This window comes from Phragmites australis, chromosome 11 (assembly GCF_958298935.1).
Source record: "Phragmites australis chromosome 11, lpPhrAust1.1, whole genome shotgun sequence".
NCBI classification, from domain to species: Eukaryota; Viridiplantae; Streptophyta; class Magnoliopsida; order Poales; family Poaceae; genus Phragmites; species Phragmites australis.
The window spans coordinates 19,221,310-19,240,601 of NC_084931.1; the positions used below are offsets into that span (position 1 = coordinate 19,221,310).

General features: G+C 40.8%; 3 protein-coding genes across 6 annotated transcripts; 2 read left to right on the forward strand and 1 right to left on the reverse strand.

Annotated features, from left to right (window-relative positions):
- Positions 1-468: 468 nt before the first annotated feature.
- On the forward strand, positions 469-4,871 carry LOC133884841 (protein DEHYDRATION-INDUCED 19 homolog 2). 2 transcript variants are annotated; one of them, XM_062324413.1, is made up of 5 exons: positions 469-784; positions 884-1,047; positions 2,776-2,853; positions 2,999-3,339; positions 4,322-4,871. In XM_062324413.1, coding segments are annotated over exons 1-5 (672 nt in total). In that variant the 5' UTR covers positions 469-696; the 3' UTR covers positions 4,323-4,871. The 2 variants fall into 2 exon arrangements, with proteins under 2 accessions (XP_062180397.1, XP_062180396.1); XM_062324412.1 differs by having other exon boundaries at positions 471-784; positions 2,999-3,267.
- Positions 4,872-7,221: 2,350 nt separating this feature from the next.
- LOC133884325 (lysophospholipid acyltransferase LPEAT1-like) lies at positions 7,222-14,673 on the forward strand. Of its 3 annotated transcripts, none has more exons than XM_062323682.1 (9): positions 7,222-7,996; positions 8,622-8,741; positions 8,845-8,882; positions 9,051-9,115; positions 10,966-11,034; positions 11,735-11,868; positions 12,493-12,633; positions 12,743-12,806; positions 13,256-13,558. In XM_062323682.1, the coding sequence occupies exons 1-9, from the start codon at positions 7,295-7,297 to the stop codon at positions 13,309-13,311; spliced, it is 1,389 nt and encodes a 462-aa protein (XP_062179666.1). In that variant the 5' UTR covers positions 7,222-7,294; the 3' UTR covers positions 13,312-13,558. The 3 variants fall into 3 exon arrangements, with proteins under 3 accessions (XP_062179666.1, XP_062179667.1, XP_062179668.1); XM_062323683.1 differs by lacking the exon at positions 13,256-13,558 and adding an exon at positions 14,627-14,673 and having other exon boundaries at positions 7,223-7,996; XM_062323684.1 differs by having other exon boundaries at positions 7,224-7,996; positions 13,117-13,257.
- On the reverse strand, positions 14,630-17,798 carry LOC133884327 (uncharacterized). Its single transcript, XM_062323685.1, has 3 exons — positions 17,641-17,798; positions 17,216-17,551; positions 14,630-14,932 (listed from the first exon to the last, which is right to left on the reverse strand). The coding sequence occupies exons 1-3, from the start codon at positions 17,714-17,716 to the stop codon at positions 14,775-14,777; spliced, it is 570 nt and encodes a 189-aa protein (XP_062179669.1). The 5' UTR covers positions 17,717-17,798; the 3' UTR covers positions 14,630-14,774.
- Between the last annotated feature and the right edge of the window lie 1,494 nt (positions 17,799-19,292).

Here is a 19,292-nt window from a genome sequence, read left to right on the forward strand (position 1 = left end):
TCCCAGCACAGGGATGGCTAAATGGGCCAGTCGTGCCGGCCCGGCATGGCCCAGCTATGGCACGACCCACGTGCCACGCCCTCGGCCCACGACACGGTGGGCGACCGGGGCGATGAGGCGGCGCAGGGCGGGCGACGAGGAGAGGAGGGGTCGACGGGCGGCCGAGCCGGGGCGGGAGCGGGCGGTCGGGGCTTGCAGGGGCGGGCGGCTGTTACGGGGCGGGACGGCACAAGGCCGGACCATACTCGTGCCGACCCGTCTAAACCGAGTCGTGCAATGCCAGCCCACCGTGCCGAGATATCAACCCAGGCACAACCAGACTAATCGTGCCGTGCCAATCCGATCTATCTATTCATGTCTAAATCATACCTAAATCATATCTACAGTAATAGATCTCGAGCCGATTCAATAGAGACAGCCCATTTAACGATCTTTATCCCAGCACCACGCTCACCTTGCACCAGTTCGCAGCTCCCATCTCTCCCCCGCCTGGCCCATCGCACTCCCAACCACCCTCTTTACCCAAAGGCTCGAGCCGACAGCACACGCGCCCGCACTCACGGCCGTTGAGAACGGGAGAGACACAGGAGCAGTGACACCCCAAAACACAGGAGAAAAAAAAAAATCATCGCGAACACCGCCTAGAAACGGGGAGAAGAGAGAGAGAGAAGCGAGGCTAAGGATTCGATCCCCGCCATGGACGCCGCCGACGCGTGGGGCCGCTCGTCCTCCTCCTCCTCCGCCGCCGCCGCCGCCGCCGCCAGGCGCCTGCAGTCGCGCTACGGTACGTCCGGTGTATCGTTTTTTTCCCTATCCGTACCCATTGGTTCCAATTTGGTTCGATGTGAGGTTGATGTTGTCCTTGTTGCTGGTGGCTGCGCAGATCTGTACATGGGGTTCGACGACGCGGACGCGGGCGCCGGGGAGGCGCTGGACCCACGCGGCGGGGCCGAGCCCTACAACTGCCCCTTCTGCGGCGAGGACTTCGACTTCGTCAGCCTCTGCTGCCACATCGACGACGAGCACGCCGTCGAGGCCAAGAGTGGGGTGCGTTGCTTCCATTCCTCTCCGAATTTCTGATGTGATGATACGATGGTACCTGTCGTTGCATACTGTGACTGGTTGATTGGTGGAAGTATGAATTTTGATAATGTGTGTGGTTGGAGTTTTTCTTAGGGCGTGTTGTGATTGGCCTGCAGATGTTGGCGATTCGCAATCACGATTTTTAATAGGAGCTTGTTGGTTTGGTTGGAAAGACATATTGGTTTGTCGTGCCTGGCGTGGAATATGTTTGTTGCCTGGTGAATTGCTAGAAAGATGAGACCTTGGGATGTTCTTCTGGGAGGTTCTGAGGTTGCACGGGATGAAAATATTTGCAGTGGCGATGTTTCTGGGGCGGTTGTGATGGATTGAAACAAAAAGGTGTCAGCTTTTAAGGGCCTTGTTAGTTGGAATTTGTGGGATGGGGTTGTTTTATGGAGTTTAGATAGGTGTGTCTGTTCTGGATTGAGGAAGTGCTATACTGAATGATTGCTTGTTTGGAAAGAGGCTGTGGTTCTGATTTTGGGGTGCACTTTGTGTTTGTGCCTGTTTGTTGAACTAGGGTGGGGGGTGGGTGGGGAGGGGTTCTGATTGATTAGTTGAACTTGTCTTTTAGGTTGGTTTAGGTGGTAACTTTTTAACGCCATTGGAGCTCTGCTGTACAGATGCCGTCCTTGTTAAATGGTCTGTTCATTTCTAGTTGTCCTTGTTAATCAACCATTTGGAGTAGGTATTATGTTATTCTTATTGAATTTTTACACGAGAACAGCTGCTTCCCTAAGTGGTAGTGTCTGTTTGTCTGTTCTCTATTGATTAGTAACACCCATTTTGGTATTTAAGCATCTAGTAGGAATGTAGGATAGCGTTCAGCACTCATGTGGAAATAACCTTTGCTGGTGCTAGAAAACCAGGACTAACTACAGCAAAATATGATGGACAGAGATCTCACACATTTCTTCAACATTGCCCAAACATGAGTGCCATTTCCATTCTTTGCGTTAACAGTTAAGGCAATATTTTATAGCTCATTTGATCTACTTTACAACCTAAAGTTTCTTTTAGATGCCGTGCCAGTGCCCAATTGTCTGACCTTGGTTATTGAGACTGGAAAAAACGTTGGTGTGTTGTCATTTTTATCGCTCTTACATTTCTGCTGCACTATCTTCCAGCTATTTGTTGTTGGTGGACTTTATTTTCCATTTAATGAATCTGTACTTTGTAGACTCGAGTTATATTCTACTCAGAAGACTGAATCAGCAGATTGACTTAAATAGTTATGCTCATGCAAACCACGCATGTTCACAAAGAGTAGTGTATATACATTTAACATAGCGATTCCTATTGTTCAAGTTCTATTAGACTTCTTTTACTTTGGAGGTTCCCGTGGAGAGAAACCAATCCTAATTTGTGAGTTCTCACCTGGAATTATGGATATTCTTGAAGGTGTGCTATGCTGGGTTACCTGGAATATATCTAGTAAATTATCTAGATTGGTGGAAAACTTGGGTAGAGATATCTGAAACATAAGTAGTTTTCTTCCCTCACTTTCCATTGCCCATAGAAGGGGTAATGCTTACCTTTAGGGAAGTATACCAGTTTAATTGCTTCTTTTTTTATTTCATGGGGCTTGATAGAAACAGTGTTATCTTTTTCAACCTGTCTTCACACCTGCAAGCATGCTATATTATGAATTGAAACAGCAAACACTCAGAGTTTGTTGAAATTCCCTTTCAGGTATGCCCAATCTGTGCTTCAAGGGTTGGTATGGACTTAATAGGACACTTGACAATGCAGCATGGAAGTTACTTCAAGATATCCTTTTTTGACTTAATGACATTACTGCTGCCAATGATCACATGCGATTTTACATTTTGCATTATGCTACACTTGAAGATACATGGACTTGTTGGGAACACAATTTAGTATTTTACGCATTGCTTTCCTTAATGCATAATACATGCAACGCAGGCGCAGAGTCCGAAAGTTATCTTCAGGGTCCCATTCTTTGCTATCTTTGTTGAGAAAGGACTGGAGAGGTGGCAGCTTGCAGTCATTTCTCGATGGATCATCCTATGTATCCAATCCTCCTGCTGCAGCTCCAGATCCATTTTTTTCATCTTTAATTTGTAGTTTGCCTGTGGCTGAACCATCCAAAGATTTACATTCCGACTCATCTGACAATAACTTTTTGCTAAATAAATTCCCAGATGAAAAGACTGTAGAGAGGTATGTCACCTCAAGCTTGTTCTTTCTGCCGCCTCACTCAGCTCCCTCTTTGTCACGATACCATTGTATCTGGTCAGTGGATGATAATTTTCCACATTATATTCATTTTTTGTATTTGCACATAACATAATTATCTTCTAATTGTGGTACTCAACTGACAAACCAATACATATTTATGTTGCTCAAGCATGAATAAAATACAAAACTATGATATAGTTATCTCTATTTCTTATTTTTGTTTAATATGTTAGTAGATTATCCTTCCTGGCAATATCGTTTACTTTCTCATCAACTCACTATATCCCCTTATGACGCTAAGATGCGCTTTATGTTGATTGATATGATTGTTAGGTCTGTTGGCATGTGTTTCTTTTTAGATAACTAAGATAAAGAAATTGTCATCCAAATTTGTCATAAAGGTCTATGCATTTGTGGTTGACATTATGGCCACATCTACATTGTATTCATTGTGATTTAATGATGCCTGGTTTTGCTTTCTGGACACTTCTTTCACAAGTTTTGAACCATGAAGTCTCCGGTCCCTTGAAATGTTGATAGCTGTGACAGGCAGGGGAGGAGGAGCAGAGCTAGAATTACGTTTTTAGCAGAATGTTTGCATACTGAGTTTCTAACAAGGTCTCTTAATTCCCTCGCTAGTTCCAATTTGCTCAGATGTCAGATTTGGTAAATGCTAACCAAGAAAAAGTAAAGGTTATGCTTATAGAAAATTATAGCAGATACGTGTAAAATTTCTGAAGTTTTCTTGCTCTTGTAAAGATTCCTCATGCGCAATATGCGTGCCAGAGTCCCTATTGTGTCCATTTGTTTTCTTGGAGATCTCTCTGATGAACAAATCTTGATGTCACTTGTCTGGTTGTGCATTATTGTTTAGCTTCTTGATGCTAGTTCTAAACGGGCATTTGAGATTTTTGAGCTTAGCAAAAAATTGAACCTTTCAAAAAGTATTTATTGTTTCTTTTTGTACATAAACTTTTTTTTCCCTAAGATTAACTATGTCTCTATTCTTGGTTAAATTGCTGTGGTGAATTTACAGAGCTGGACCATCTCTCTCTGAGAAGGATCAGAAGGAGAGGGCTCAAAGGAGCAACTTTGTCCGTGGACTTGTGCTCTCGACTATATTTGATGATGATAACTTGTAAAGGGGATGATTCAGTCAAGGAACACAAGGAGAATTATCTGCACTTTTGCAACCTTGTTCGTGCTGCTGCTGCTGCTCGCAGACCTTCATGGCAAACCAAGAGGTCCATCAAGTTTATGTATGTACGTATGGCACATGTATTGCATGTATGTACCAAGTTTATGTATGTACGTATGGCACATGTATTGCATGTATGTATGTTTATCTCCCTGCATTTGCCCATAGTGCAACAGGAGAGTAGGGGAGGAAGGTCTTGTATTCAAAATTTCCACGTCAAATAAATCAGGACACTCTGTCCTTGAAGTGGAATTGTGCATATACGCAGAGGAGCTGCTCGCCATGTTTTAGGACATTCTATTTAATCGTTGTAATAATATGCAGTGTTTTATATACTTGTGTCACAACGCGCATGCCATTCGAATGTGAAACTGCTTTCTTGTAATAATATGCAGTGTTTTAACGGAACATTATTCTTTTTAAAGCTTGATTTGAAAGAAAATGGAACTTAATATTGCTTGGGGCCAGATTTTTGACTTGGAGCTCTGTAAATACCGGTCACGCACAAGTGTTCGAGATGTTTTTACCATACCTTTTTAGTAAGGTCAAGTCGCAATTGAACTTCGCAATTTCATGTCGTTCAATTGCTTGCTGAGTTGTATTCCTTCTGTTTCTTGTTTGACCAGGGTTGACGCTAAAATTTGTACCTGGAAATTAACCCTGAAATATATAGCATCTAATGTACTTAGGAATCTTTGTAGCGGTGGTCGAAGCATTAGATGAACCTTCCTAATAGTCTGAGCTTACGCTTCAAAAAATATATTGCAAATATGTTCTCATACTGAATTTTGAAGTTTGCTTGCATCTTTAGAGAGATGAACAAGCTCGCCTTCAGTTCTTCACGGTACGCAAATATTGCAAGAAGAACGAAAAGGGTTGGCTTTCTTGAAGTGTATCTGTCAACAGTCTAAGTTCCAGGATAGAGGTCACACCAACTCTTTCCCTTAAAGAGAGGAACATCTCAGACCTACTATTCAATCACAGTTTGCAAAACATACTCTTTTAAAACCAATATTCTCCATCCATTGAACCACTCCGTGCAACAATCAAGTAAAAATCTGCAAATCCCTGGTCTTCTTCCCTGAGAAATAAGGCTCTGTATAATTGTATTTAACACAACCTTAGGATTAACACCATCTTAGGTTGAGTTTTAAGACATACCACTCCCTGTTTTCATAAGACCTTGAGCGACGTATCCTGAAACTCAGACTAGATGACCGTCATAATCTTATATGTTTGTTTGACATATAGTTTGTCTTCTTCCTATTTCAACAGATAAAGTCCTATATTTAGCTATAATACCTGGAAGAACACATTTCAGCTCTCAGTTTTAAACATTTTCCGAGCTTTCAACTCAAAATTTTAACTTTAACTTGATATGCATTTTCATCTTGGGTATTAAAGTTATTAACCAAGTCAACATAAAAGAGTAAATCATACCAGAACAAAAGAAAACTTTCATCGAAAACAACATTTCAACGCACCAGGTATCTGAATTTTTCTCTAGCCCCTTAACAAAGAAGGCAACATAGGCAAAAGGAAACTGCGAAGAGACTTTAATAGCAACCTGGGTTATAGTTGGATTAGGGCATGTACAACAGTTGACGCAATGCTGTCTATAATACAATCCATCATCTAGAAACAACATGAAAGACAATTTCTACGGCCGATACTCTATTAGATTAGTTCTGCCCCATAAGAAATGCAGCACAAGAGACATTTGGTCTAGTTTTCACGAGTATAGACTAACTCTTGCAAGAGATGACCTTCTTATCTCTCTTCGTTTACACACACCTTCACGTCATCAAAGCTGATTTGGAAGCTGGAGTCAGCTGTTCAATTGAAAGTGCTTACGCTGATGTGGTGTTGGTGGCATGCACGCAATAAGTGTAATGAGGGAGAAAGAGGTAGGAGGACGCAGGAGGTATGTGGGTCAGCTAGCAATACGCCACTTAAATTGATCTCAAATAGTTGGATGAACCAGAGAAGGAAATGTCTCAAAGAAACAGGGCTGTTGGAAGAAGCTGATCGGTGATGTTTTGAAAGTAAATTCTGATGGAGCTTATAGCCCTAATACCAAGATGGGTGGATGGGGCATGGTTGTTCGTGATCATTGCATGGCGTGTGCAGCTGGTCGATTCAAATATTGGCAAGATGTTAATTGTGTTATCAGTTTAGGCATGGATAATGTGGTTTTTGAATCCGATTCAGCCACTCTCGTCAATGCTCTGGAAAGAGACTCGCATCTCGTCGTTTACATCTTTAGATTTCCTTTTTTGCTATAGGGAATAAAGCAGCACATGAGCTTGGTGCGATGCCCATGTGTGGGTTGATTCTCCTTCCGCGTTTGTGCCCCTGCTCTAATAGAATCATACAAAACACATTACTTCGTCCGGTCTTAAATATATATACAGACCTAATAGAATTATATAAACATACATATCGTTTTGGATAATATACTATTTTAAATATATAGCTTTGATAACTATTTTTATTAAAATATATTTATAAAATTTATTAAATTTGTGATATTATAAAATCATTTTTCAGGCAATCTACATATATTTTAAGATTTCTAAACTAAATATTTTGAAAACTATGTTAGTTAAAATTTTAAAAATTTAATCGATTTTTTTCCAAAACGATATGCATTTATAGCTCGATGCAGCACGTGGGAGATTCGACAGTTCAGCTCGCATCTTTCTAGAACCCAAATTGACACGCATCAGCATGAGTGCCTCGCACAACCACAGGATAACCAAAAAAAAAATCAGTTAATCACCACCACGACGACGACGTAACCCGAACCCAATGAAACACCTCCCAGCAGAACCAGACCGTCCGATCAGAATCGGACAGTTGTCCTCCTTCTCCCTCGCCACCGTCTGGTCGTCGTCTCCTCGCCCAAGCCACCGGCCACGTCACCATCCATCCCGCATCTCCATCTCGGCGTCTTCCCCATGTCGATCCGGTGTCAGCGCTAGGGTTAGGGTTTCCCCTTCGCCCCCCACCGCCATGGCTCCCGACGACGCCGCCACCACCGCGGCCTCTTCCGAGCCCGGCGGCGCCGGCGGGATGAGCAGCGAGGAGGTCGCCGCGAGGCCGCTCCTCTCGTCGCTCTCCCCCTCCCCGGCCGTACCGGTGCCGGAGAGCATAGAGGATCTGGACCGGAGGTACGCGCCGTACGCGCGGCGGGATGCGTACGGGCCGATGGGCCTTGGGCCCATCGGGCCGGCCGAGGCGGCACGGCTGGCGATCGCGGCGGTTGTCCTCGTCCCGCTCCGGGTCGTGGCCGGCGTGCTCGTGCTCGTCGCCTACTACCTCGTGTGCCGCGTGTGCACGCTGTGGGTGGAGGAGGAGCGGGAGAGCGGCGAGGGGGATGGGTACGCGCGGCTCCAAGGGTGGAGGCGGGAGGCGGTGGTGCGGTGCGGCCGCGCGCTCGCTCGCGCCATGTTGTTCGTCTTCGGGTTCTACTGGATCCGGGAGTACGACTGCCGCTTCCACGATGCCAAGGTAGTGACGATGAATAGTTATGCTTCTATAAGCAGGCCTCCGGTTGTTTTTATTTTCTGCTGCCTGCTTGCTTGATTCCTCAGCAATGGAAGCGCCGGATAGTGTTACACTTGACAGTATATGCCAAATGCACCATGGTTAGCTATGGGACTAGGTAGTCTTGGTGTTTGTTCGTGGGCTTGGTGTTTGGTATCAAAAGTGACTCGAGTATATACACTGATAGAATTTAATTTGTTGACTGCGCTTCTTGTCATTTGCTATATGTGTATCTATCAACTTACTTGAAGACATGGTAGTTTGTTGTTGCATCTTGCCACATGATGCGTGCCATGTGTTTATTTGCAGCGAAAACGTTGCTGTATTTGTAATCTTGTGCTTGTAAGTTCCTCAAATAGCAGAATGTGATAATAGTGTGATAAACGGATAAACCTGGTGGTGACGTTGCACAGTCATCACTTGTAGCGTAATACAATATCAATTTAATTTAAACCTTTCCTGACCGACGGTAGGTCTGAGTTCTACTTGGGGGCTTTGGATGGTGATTGGCATGATTATTGTATATGGTTGCTTTTGTATCTATGTCACGTACAACTATTGCATATATTGCAATTCTTTGGTTTTTCAGGATGAGCATGTGGATCAGTCTAAAGAATTGGAAAGGCCAGGGGTGATTGTATCTAATCATGTATCTTATGTGGATATTCTTTATCACATGTCAGCTTCTTTTCCAAGTTTTGTTGCTAAGGTACTGCAAACATATTGTGACATTGTTATTGTTCATATGATTTCTTGAAACTTTGATATTGATTTTGACATGTCTCTTTTACACATGCTTATCCTTCTTGAAGAGATCAGTGGCCAGATTACCCCTAGTTGGTCTCATAAGGTACTAGCATTCTTTACTGCATTTGGTGTCATATTTTTCTCAATTTTTTAGTAAAAAATTAATATTGTCTTGTAGTAGATAGTTTGACTGGACAAATGTTTTTATGTATGTTGATTTTGTTTAAGCCGAATTGAAAAAAAAAATGACTTGTGTTATACTATTATGCAGCAAATGTCTTGGATGCATTTTTGTCCTGCGGGAGTCTAAAACATCAGATTTCAAAGGTGTTTCAGGTACATGGTGATGTTTATGGTCTTAAATCGGCATTATTGTCTTGTTTTTGGTTTAGCTTCTGCTGATAAATGTTACGAATGTGAAGCTTGTCTATTATCCAGCCCCAAAGGGGTACATGTAGTACAAGAGAACCCCAAACCCTAGAATACAGGAAAGGACTATAATACCCTTAACACCCCCTTAAATGCAAGGCATATGCAATTGTGTTGCATTTGAAAAGGGTACGACACTAAGCACTCACATTACAACACTAGATAAACATCCAAAGGCTGAGTCTCCACCATTGTCGTAGCTTGCAAATCTTGAAAACCTTGCCAAACCGAAGAGGTGTGAAGAGAAGCACAAAGGTAGAGAGTCGTGATGATAAATGACAAAGAAATGCCTCTAGTCAAGAGTCACGACAGAGCTGACAAAGAGTAGCAACAGACGGGTCACACATAAGTCCAGACGAGTGCTGCTCAAATCCGAATAGGTCTGGACCGAACAATCCACGAAGCTACAAGTAGCAGTCAAGGGCTACAGAGGGACTGAGAAGGCAAAGCCGCATCAACGACGACGAGAAGTGATTAGCCAAAAGCATGGCCAACCACAAAACGAAACATAGCAATCGGCAACGGACAAAGATTTTATGGACTCATGTGGCACGAACAACTCAAGGAGAGCGCAACAGACTTGGATGGACACGACGTCGACGTAACTCTAATGCTAGACAGAACACAAGCAGCAGCAAGATGCTAGAAAGCAGCAGCAATATGACGACAAAAGAATCAGCACCGCCATGCAAGTAGATCGAGCAAAAGGATACGTGACCGCCATGCAAGAAGACGGCGAGAGCTGGCTTGGATCGGATTGGAGGCCTAAAGCTCTGTTACCATGTTACAAATGTGAAGCTTGTCTATTATCTAGCCCCAAAGGGGTACATGTAGTACAAGAGAACCCCAAACCCTAGAATACAGGAAAGGACTATAATACCCTTAACAGTAAATACTTGCATTCCCATCATTAAGACTTGAGAGTTCAGTTTTGGAATATAATGTAATACTGATTACATAAATTATGCTCAGAAAATTCTTTATTGAACCTTGGCAACTACATGGTCAATAACGAATTATATTTCATTCGCCGATGAGTGTCTACGAGTAAATTTCATCCATGCTCCTAGAACTAACGTGTCCATTTCGATGCAGTATGCCATCCTTGAACTATTTATTTTGTTGATTTCGATAGAGTATTCTACAGTATAAAGTCCATATGGGACATGATCCCATCCTTGCTACCCGAAATTTTTACAGGTGCATAGGGAGGGAGGGAGTGACTTCCGAAACCAACTAAAAATCTTAGAAGATACGGGAAAGTAAAGAAAGTTCAATAACCACAAGAATGGGCAATTTTTTTTTGAGAATTTCATGAGTTAGAACAATTGAAAAGTCATGAAGAAGGATCTGAAAGGTAAACGAAAAATATGATGAGCGAAATTACTTAGTTAAATTATCCTGAAAGAATTAAACAGACAACTTGAATAATATGGCCACAAGTACACTAAATTTGACATAGGCTGTTAGAGAATATCCTTATACGATTCTGGCTGGGATGTTCCTTTTAAAATCTAATGTAATGTAACCAGATTTGATCAAAATTAGATGGCATTGCTAGCCTTTTCAGTATGAGGACTAGGCTGACTCACCTCTTTTGTGGTTATAGACGTTGGGTACAATTTACTCTTCGAAACACTGCTAGAAGAGGCAGTTTTACCCTTTTTGCTTCAAATCTTACTTTTCTGGGTCAGGAATACTGAATACATTATTCCATTTTGCTTCTTTCCACTTTTGATAATCTATATCGCACACAGGTGCTGTAACTGAAAAAATCCAGCGTGCACATCAACAAAAAACTGCTCCGATGATGCTACTCTTCCCTGGTTAGTTCATAATAACTTTATATCTGACCTTCCTCTATTGTTAAGTTTTGTTTTGGATAACAACTGATCATCTTCTGATTTATTGGCTATTTGTCAAGTGCATATATGCTTAACAATATATTGTTATATTTTTGTCTTGTGGAATATACTTTTTCTTCTATTTATGGATTTTTTTACTTGTTCACTGAATCGTTAACACGCCTTTATTACATTATCATCTTTTGTTCTCATCTTGTGATTCTCTTGGTGGGCTTGCAATCTAGCCTTGATAGTAAGACCAAACTGTTGCTTATGTACTTGAAAATTGAAACATAGTTCTGTTGCTCTTTTTTGGGTGGTGAATTTTTGGGTGGTCATGTATATAGCACCATATGCTTTTCATTTTCTTCTCTTATTTTGAAATATGGACGCAGTATGTGTTTGTCTTGTAAGAAAAGGAATTTCATGGTACATGTGATTATCAAAAAGGCATTAAATGCTGTATGTGCTCAAAATCAGAACTTTAATAATTTTTCTTGAAGCCTAATTAGTGGAATGTTCACTTCTGGTCCAAACTCCAAACACATATTTGGTCAACCACTCTATAAATTTCAACCACTTCTCTTGTGTAAATGCTTTCACTTTTGTTTACACATCTTACTTGCTTACTAACTTAATTAACTAATAATTTTCATAATGTCCTTACATTCTACTATTGCAGAGGGCACTACTTCAAACGGGGATTATCTCCTTCCATTCAAGACAGGTGCCTTTCTTGCAAAAGCACCAGTTCAGCCAGTCATATTAAGATATCCTTACAAAAGGTTTAATCCAGCATGGGAGTCCATGTCAGGGGTGAGTATCTGTGGCAAATTCATGTATATACTTGAATTTTGCAGTTTAAATGCCTATAATAAGTAGACATACATGAGCAATACCATGAAGTACACTATCTAAAAATGGTTCATCCTAGTTAAAATAAGAACTAAACCTTAAAATAACTTTTGATCCACAGGATTGTTTGGATTTTACTATTTTTAAGCTTGGAGCATTACTAAAAATATTTTGGCTCAGTCATTTCGCTACCTTTTGGGACTCTATTTTGTTATATTTCATTACTTGAAAATGAACTTCGTCAAACTTTTGTTAAACTTTATTTCTACTGTTAGACCTTTGAATTAAAAGCCACTTCAATGGTATTAGCTAGTAATGCAAAATAACTCGGAGAATATTGTCAGCTCTAAAATTACTGACACTTAAAAGTTAACACAATCCATGAGACAGCTGTGGCTAGATCGTTTCTCTCATAGTTTTACGATACATCTGTAATGATGCTGCATGCCATATGATTGTTGTTTGGAAGTTTGACAACTGAAAGAATATAATTTTATTTGGGAACTTCTATTTATGATTTACTGAAACTACCTAAAGTCTCTTGTATCCATTTGAGTTTGCTGAATTCTGATGAAAAACTTTCAGGGGCGCCATGTATTTCTACTCCTCTGTCAGTTTGTAAATTATCTAGAGGTGATCCATCTGCCTGTTTACTATCCGTCAGAGCAAGAAAAGGATGATCCTAAGCTCTATGCAAATAATGTACGGAAATTGATGGCAGTGGAGGTATGCTCATCCTTTCTAATGTTTTAAAATGGTTAATCACATGGAATGGTAACATTCTACCATGTGTACTATGGTGACTACCATGTGACAGTCCTCTCGTATTTTTCAGGGAAACTTAATTCTTTCAGACCTTGGGCTGGCGGAGAAGCGAGTATACCATGCGGCACTGAATGGTAATAGTATTCCTCGTGCTTTACATCAGAAAGATGATTAAAATGCTACTCTGTCATGCTCCCATAATACTGACAGTTGAGTAGCTTGCTTGTAACTGTATACATGCTGGTGCGTTGCATGTTTGAGAGGAGTATTGAGAGTATCCTATCGACATAAGCTGTATAACAGTTTACTAATTGTTGTAGTTGAATTGTGTCAGTTATATCTTTACATGACTGAGCATCCGCAAATCTCACGTGGTCAGTCTATGTGAACTTTTTAACTATTACCTTTCCAAAAACTGAATCATCTACTTGGTCTTCCCTGCAGGATTATTGTGTCAAAGCTAATTTGGATAAAATTGTAATTGCACTCTGTTAATAATTCCTAGTTGTCCCTGTACCATTGTTGTAGAGGAAAAGAAATCAAATTTTGTCACTAATCTTTCTCATCAAGATAACATTTGTAGATAACCACACCTTTTTGCCGCAAGAATCAGCTAGGCTTTTAAACCAGGAGTTATAGCTTACGGAACAAGGGAGGCAAATCGGTGAATTCGCCATTTTCTTTTACTCGGCATCACAGTTAACGTCGATATATGTTTCGAGTTGCCGTGTACCTGATGTATTTGTTGGCGAACACGTGATTTGTCTAACAAATACAATAGCTTTTCTTTTTGTTCTTAAATCTTAGGACCTAGGCTTATTAATTAGTTTACATTCTGTCGATGAAACATTAAAATATATTTGATTAGTTCTTGTCTAAGCACTTTGCTTCAATGCGTTGGAATATTTTTATGGTTATTGCCAGGTGTGATTAGTACGGCTGTATCTTTGGTTTAGATTACAATGAACCTCATGCCTGGCTGGTCCATGAAAGGTGCCCATTGTGAAACCTCAACTCTCTTATGTTTTCCCAATCTGCTTAGGAGTGCATCGTTTTGCTGCTTTCTTAGTTTTACTGGCGAAACGAATATGTTGCAGTGCATCTCGAATCTTGATTCTCGGAGCGCAGTGATCGTGCTGGGCTGCGTCTTCGCTGTTCATCGTTCGAGTTCTTGTAAAAATCGTTGACCGTTGAGCTATTTTTTGGCGTTGAACTACGCATGCCAGCAGGAACTAAAGCAGTTACTTCCCCGTCAACAGCCTTATATACACACGACAGATTCGTTAAGATCGCTGCGGATGGACCTGTTTAGGGTCATATGATGGCTACCGACATCTTAAAAAAAGTTACATCCGTTTTACCCTACTTTATCGGGTTCCCCGAATTTTTCGAGGGCAAAAATATCTTGTAAGATTGAGTTCTCATTATCTAAAGTTTCTGCACTATTTTCGGAGCGTGGTTTATGTCCATAGCCACCACTTTTTACATCAAACTTGAGCTGAAATGTACAATAGTTCCTATTCCAGTGCTGTTGATGTGGCAAAAAATAAGATAAAAATAAAATAAAAATAAAAAATTATAGCACCATGCTACGCACATATTTACTATATAAGAAAAAAAATTTAAGTAAGTTGTAATAAGAAACTGATTGACTAATATATCTAATGATTAATTAATTAAAATTTCTTCACCTGCTCTATTTCATTCAGCTCGGGTCATTAATGACTTTTTAGGATGTTTCATCACTGATGAGTTGGTCATTAGTAATAAATAAGTGATGGGTCATAACTACGACCTGTCACTATTACTATAAGTGACATATCATGTTACGATCCGTCATTAATTTTGTATCTTTTTTGTTTGTTTTTTACAAATCCGTTGCTATTATTATAAGTGACATATCCTATTATAACCCGTCATTAATTTTGTGTTTTCTTTTATGCTTTTGATCTAGTGATGCGAGAGGGAAAAAATCTTTCATGTTGAGTGGGCTATGTATTACAATAATATATGTTCTTGTATAAATAATACAACCCTGAAATCAGTGGGCAATGGTGCGAATTTATCTATAAATTAGAAATATCATGTATCCAAAGACCGATTTAAGCCGCCTGTGAAGGAGGTGCCGCAGGGGAAGGAGCAGTTGCATCCGACTGTCTAGCGGCGGGAGCACCATGTGCCTCACCAGAGCTCTGGAGCTGTGCCATGGCACGGCGAGGGTTCGCACGGTGTGCCTCGCACAGCTCTGAAAAAACTACACCTGCCATTGCGAATATACATATACCAGTTAGTTCATGCATGTGACGTGCTATTATGCACTGTAACTTCTTATGAATGTCGAAATATAAATAATTTCTAATCTTGATAACTAGACATATTATTGTACCAGTTGTGTACCAATTTATAAAGTAGCAATTGTTCCACACCTGTGATGCCATTTTTTTTTTTGCTTCGGTGCTTTTTCTGGATATTACAGCCCTTATATAGTGCATTATTCAAAAGCCATAGTTTACATATTTTACCCCAAAAGAATAATACTACTGTTTGCATATGCCTTGCCACACTATTTAGGGACGGGGAATGCTGCAATAATTATTCATATAATTTTAAGAAATTAATACCATATTCTATATGGGTGTGAGTATACTGCAATAGCCAGAACAGTGCACCAAAACCCTCTCCAACGATACGCTTGAAGCATTTTGATCCATGATCAATATATTTTAATAATATTTCCAAAAATCAATATTGCATACGATCGAAATTACTATCACTCCACAGGATGTAACAACCACATTGATCCTAAAATCGCGATGAAAATTACAATCACAACAACTTAAAATTTACGATCACATCTCCAAGAAATTACAATCGGAAGTGCCAAATTATTAACAAAATACTGCCAATCTGAGCATGGTGGGGTAGGCTGAGGGAGGGACATTTCTTGGTAGAATTACTACCAGAATTATCACCACGCTGATCATGGAGGTGTATGTGAATAGAGAAATGTGTTAATTTCAAATTTAAAAGACAATATCTTCTAAACAAGTTATCCAACTAGTGATCCATTTGAAGAACTTTGCTGGAAAAAAATATGCTTGACAAAACAAGAACCATGATGATTTTTTGATTATCTAAGTATAAAATTACAATATCTAAAGTGGGATTTACTATTTATATATTGGCCAGCAATTTATAATTTATGTCATGTTTGTTTACTATTTTTGGTTTTGTTTCTACTGTTACCAGAAGCCAGAACAAATAGAGTTCTGCAGAAGTGGTTTATGAGAAGTAAGAAGTCTGTTTCTGAGAAAAATAACTAAAGCTGATAAATTCGCTAAGAGACGTTTTTCTAAAAGTTATATGCTGAAAAGCTAAAAATTTATTGTAAAAATTTATTATCATTTTTAAAAATAGTTTTTCAGACAAAAAAAACACAGCTTTTCAAACCCTCAGCTCAAACAAATATACCCATAGCCCAGGTGTGGGATAAGGCGTTGAGGGAGACATTCAGGTTCGTCGAGGGAAGAAACTAATGGGTTCCTTTTGACTGGGTGGTGGATGTTAGCTTAGGAAAGAGAAGGGGGAGGGGGTTGACTCATGTGAGACCACTTGTGTAGAATAGTCAATCTACACGGTGCTAGTATAAAATAGTTTTTCTATAGTTATGAATATGTACAAATACAAAAAGCACGATGGTACCTTGATCATGGCATTTGGGCCGTTCATCCATGGAGAAAAGGTTATTCCGAGTCTAATCGTTGTATTGAAGAAGATTTGATACGTTGTTGGCAACAAACTAGTTTCTAAAGAAAAAACCTGAAACCCTTTTTATTTTGAGCATCTAATCAACATGAAAAATCCAAATAAAAATAATTGAGTAGGTGTTTCTTACATTAAGAAACATTGTATAAAATTATGTGTTCGGATTTGATTTGTGTCATGAGAAATGAAATAGAGAAATATGTGCCACCTATAAATATTAAAAAGAAAAGGTCAAATGTTACTTTTCACAGTAGAATTCTCTATTCCATTTGTCCTTCCTAATTTTAAACTTACCCTTGAAATTTTAAAGAGTGATAGAATACTTCGTAGACTATTGACTCTTTTGTTGTTTTTTCATATTGATTTGGTATTCAAATTGAAAAAAATCTAGGGATCACCTCTTGGTATGGTTGTGGAGACATGAATGTACACTACATCTAGCAGGATTCAAATCCTAGTGCCTATGATTTACATATACGTGAGTATTTTTATCGGTATTATTTGTAGATGTGTAGGTGTATTTGTGTGTGTGAGTATGATGTACTTGTGTGGTGGTGTATGTGTGTGAGAGTCACCTTATCATAAAAAAATTGAAAAAAGCTTTTGTGTGTTTCAAAAAAAGAACTAGTTGGTTTTCACGTGATACTATACGTCCTGTTATATCAGCAATAGGGTGCGTGGCTCCATCCAAGATTCATTCAAAAACAAAATAGAAAAAAATAGAAAATTGATTTGTTATGCAGCTATTACAGTTCATTTGTGACGATCGAGCGCTTACCCTCTGCGGCGGCGAGGTTGGAGTAGAGGTCGACGATGTTGGGGCAGCCCTGGAAGCAGGCCGGGGAGCAGAGCGCCCCGGCGACGCGCGGGTCAAGGAGCGAGTCGGAGGAGATGCCGACGGTGGCGCGGTCGACGCCGCACGCGCGCACGCAGCAGTCGGTCTCCACCAGTCCCGACAGCTGGTGGTCCTCAACTACCACCTCCGACGTCCGGCACTGGTACTCCGTCGGCCGCCCCGCCCGCTGCGTGTTCTCCAGCGCGCACCGCCGCGACGTGGACGAGACGGCGAACGCGCACAGCTCCGCTGGCAGCTGCTCGCACGCCACCGTCGCCCCTGCCAAGAGTTCAACAGCCATCAGAATCGATCGATGCTGCCTGATGCCCTGTAGGGCATGTAACGGTGTGCAATACTGCCATAATTACCGAGTGCGGAGGGGAGAAGAAGAGAGAGGGAGAAAATGAAAGCTGCAAGCAGCTCTGTGCGGAGGACGGAAGCCATGGGTGCTGGGCTAAAGCTCAAGATCTGTTACGTGTGCTGCCGTGCTGGGCTAACGGGAGAATTAAAGCTTTTAAATACAGCTGCAAGGAGGACATGCCGTGCTTAAAATTGCCTAACAATTCACCGAACCTTTCTCGTCAGAGAAACGCGGCTTCAGTCAAACTGATTGTCGTCCTCCGTTTACTTTCTTCGTTCCTTCGTTTTTCTTTTCGAGATGTCCTTCGTTCTTATGATGTTAACCTGTTGAAAGCGCTACGATATATATCAGTCGATCTAGATGCACAAAAATAGATATTGCCTGAAAAATTGCGGTCGAACTATTAAGACGTTCATACTGTTCGACAACACTTTATTTAATGTTGCAACGACGAAATGGTACTAATAGATTTGTCACGAAAGTATTTCTTTTATCAACTTTTGTTTCCTCGCCAAACAAGTATTTCTGACGCCGTGTGGTGCGCTAGCGCCTAATTCAATCGATCAACTTCATGCGTGTTCAATAATTAGCTGTTCGCAATTGACGTCAACAGTGAAAAAGTAGACTGTAGAGAAAGGCCGTGAAGGACGGGGCAGGTGTGGTCACGGGAGAATCTGTTCACTTCCCGTTGCTTTCTTCCTCGCCTCCGTCAAGGCTCGATGTGACAACACGCCCAACGGTTTCGCATTGATGTCCGGAATGGACCGTAACAATGGTATTCCCTCCGTCAAGAGTATAAGACGTATTTTATCATCGCACGGCCTTTCAAATATATCTTGTATTTTTAATAAAGGGAATAGCATTGTGTAAGTCCATAGACGTAACAAAAATGGAAATTCTGTTTGGAATGCTAGAGGGCTAAGGAAAGCCGTTAGAGAAAGCAAATTAAGAACCACATCTTCTAGAAAAAGAATAGACATTATTAATATCTAAGGAGCCACTGAAGAAAGATTTCACAGCCAAGGAGCTTAAGAAGGTGACTGGAAATGGAAATTTTGTTTAGGCTGTGCTTCCTGCCTAGGGACATTTTGGGGGAACTTTAGTTGGGTAAAGGAAGACTTGTTGGAGCTAGAAAACTATAAAATTCATCAGTTCTGTGTCAAAGTCACAGTGAGGATGAGAATATCTAACCTGAGATGGGAGATGATAACAATATATGGACCTGCTGATCACAACTTATTTAAAAATTTTATATAGGAATTAGATGATATTTGTGACAAGGTCTCACTGCCCATGGTGCTGGGAGGAGACTTCAATCTAATTCGAGATGCCCATGATAAGAATAGTAGCAACTTTAACACCTATCTGGCTGACCTCTTCAATAGCTTTGTTGGGAAATTTCAATCAAGAGAAGTGAAGCGGGCTAGCCTTAAATATACTTGTACAAATATGAGACCAGACCCTATAATGATCAATCTAGACAGGTTCTTGATCTTAAGTGAGTGGGAAGAACATTTCCCTCTGTGTCATGCATGGAGCATGATAAGGGTGGCCTCAGACCACAGTCCAATCTGTTTGGATTCTGGTGAAGCAGGCTGGCAGAAGGAGAATTATTTTACTTTTGAGAAACAATGGCTATCACATGACAATTTCAAGAAG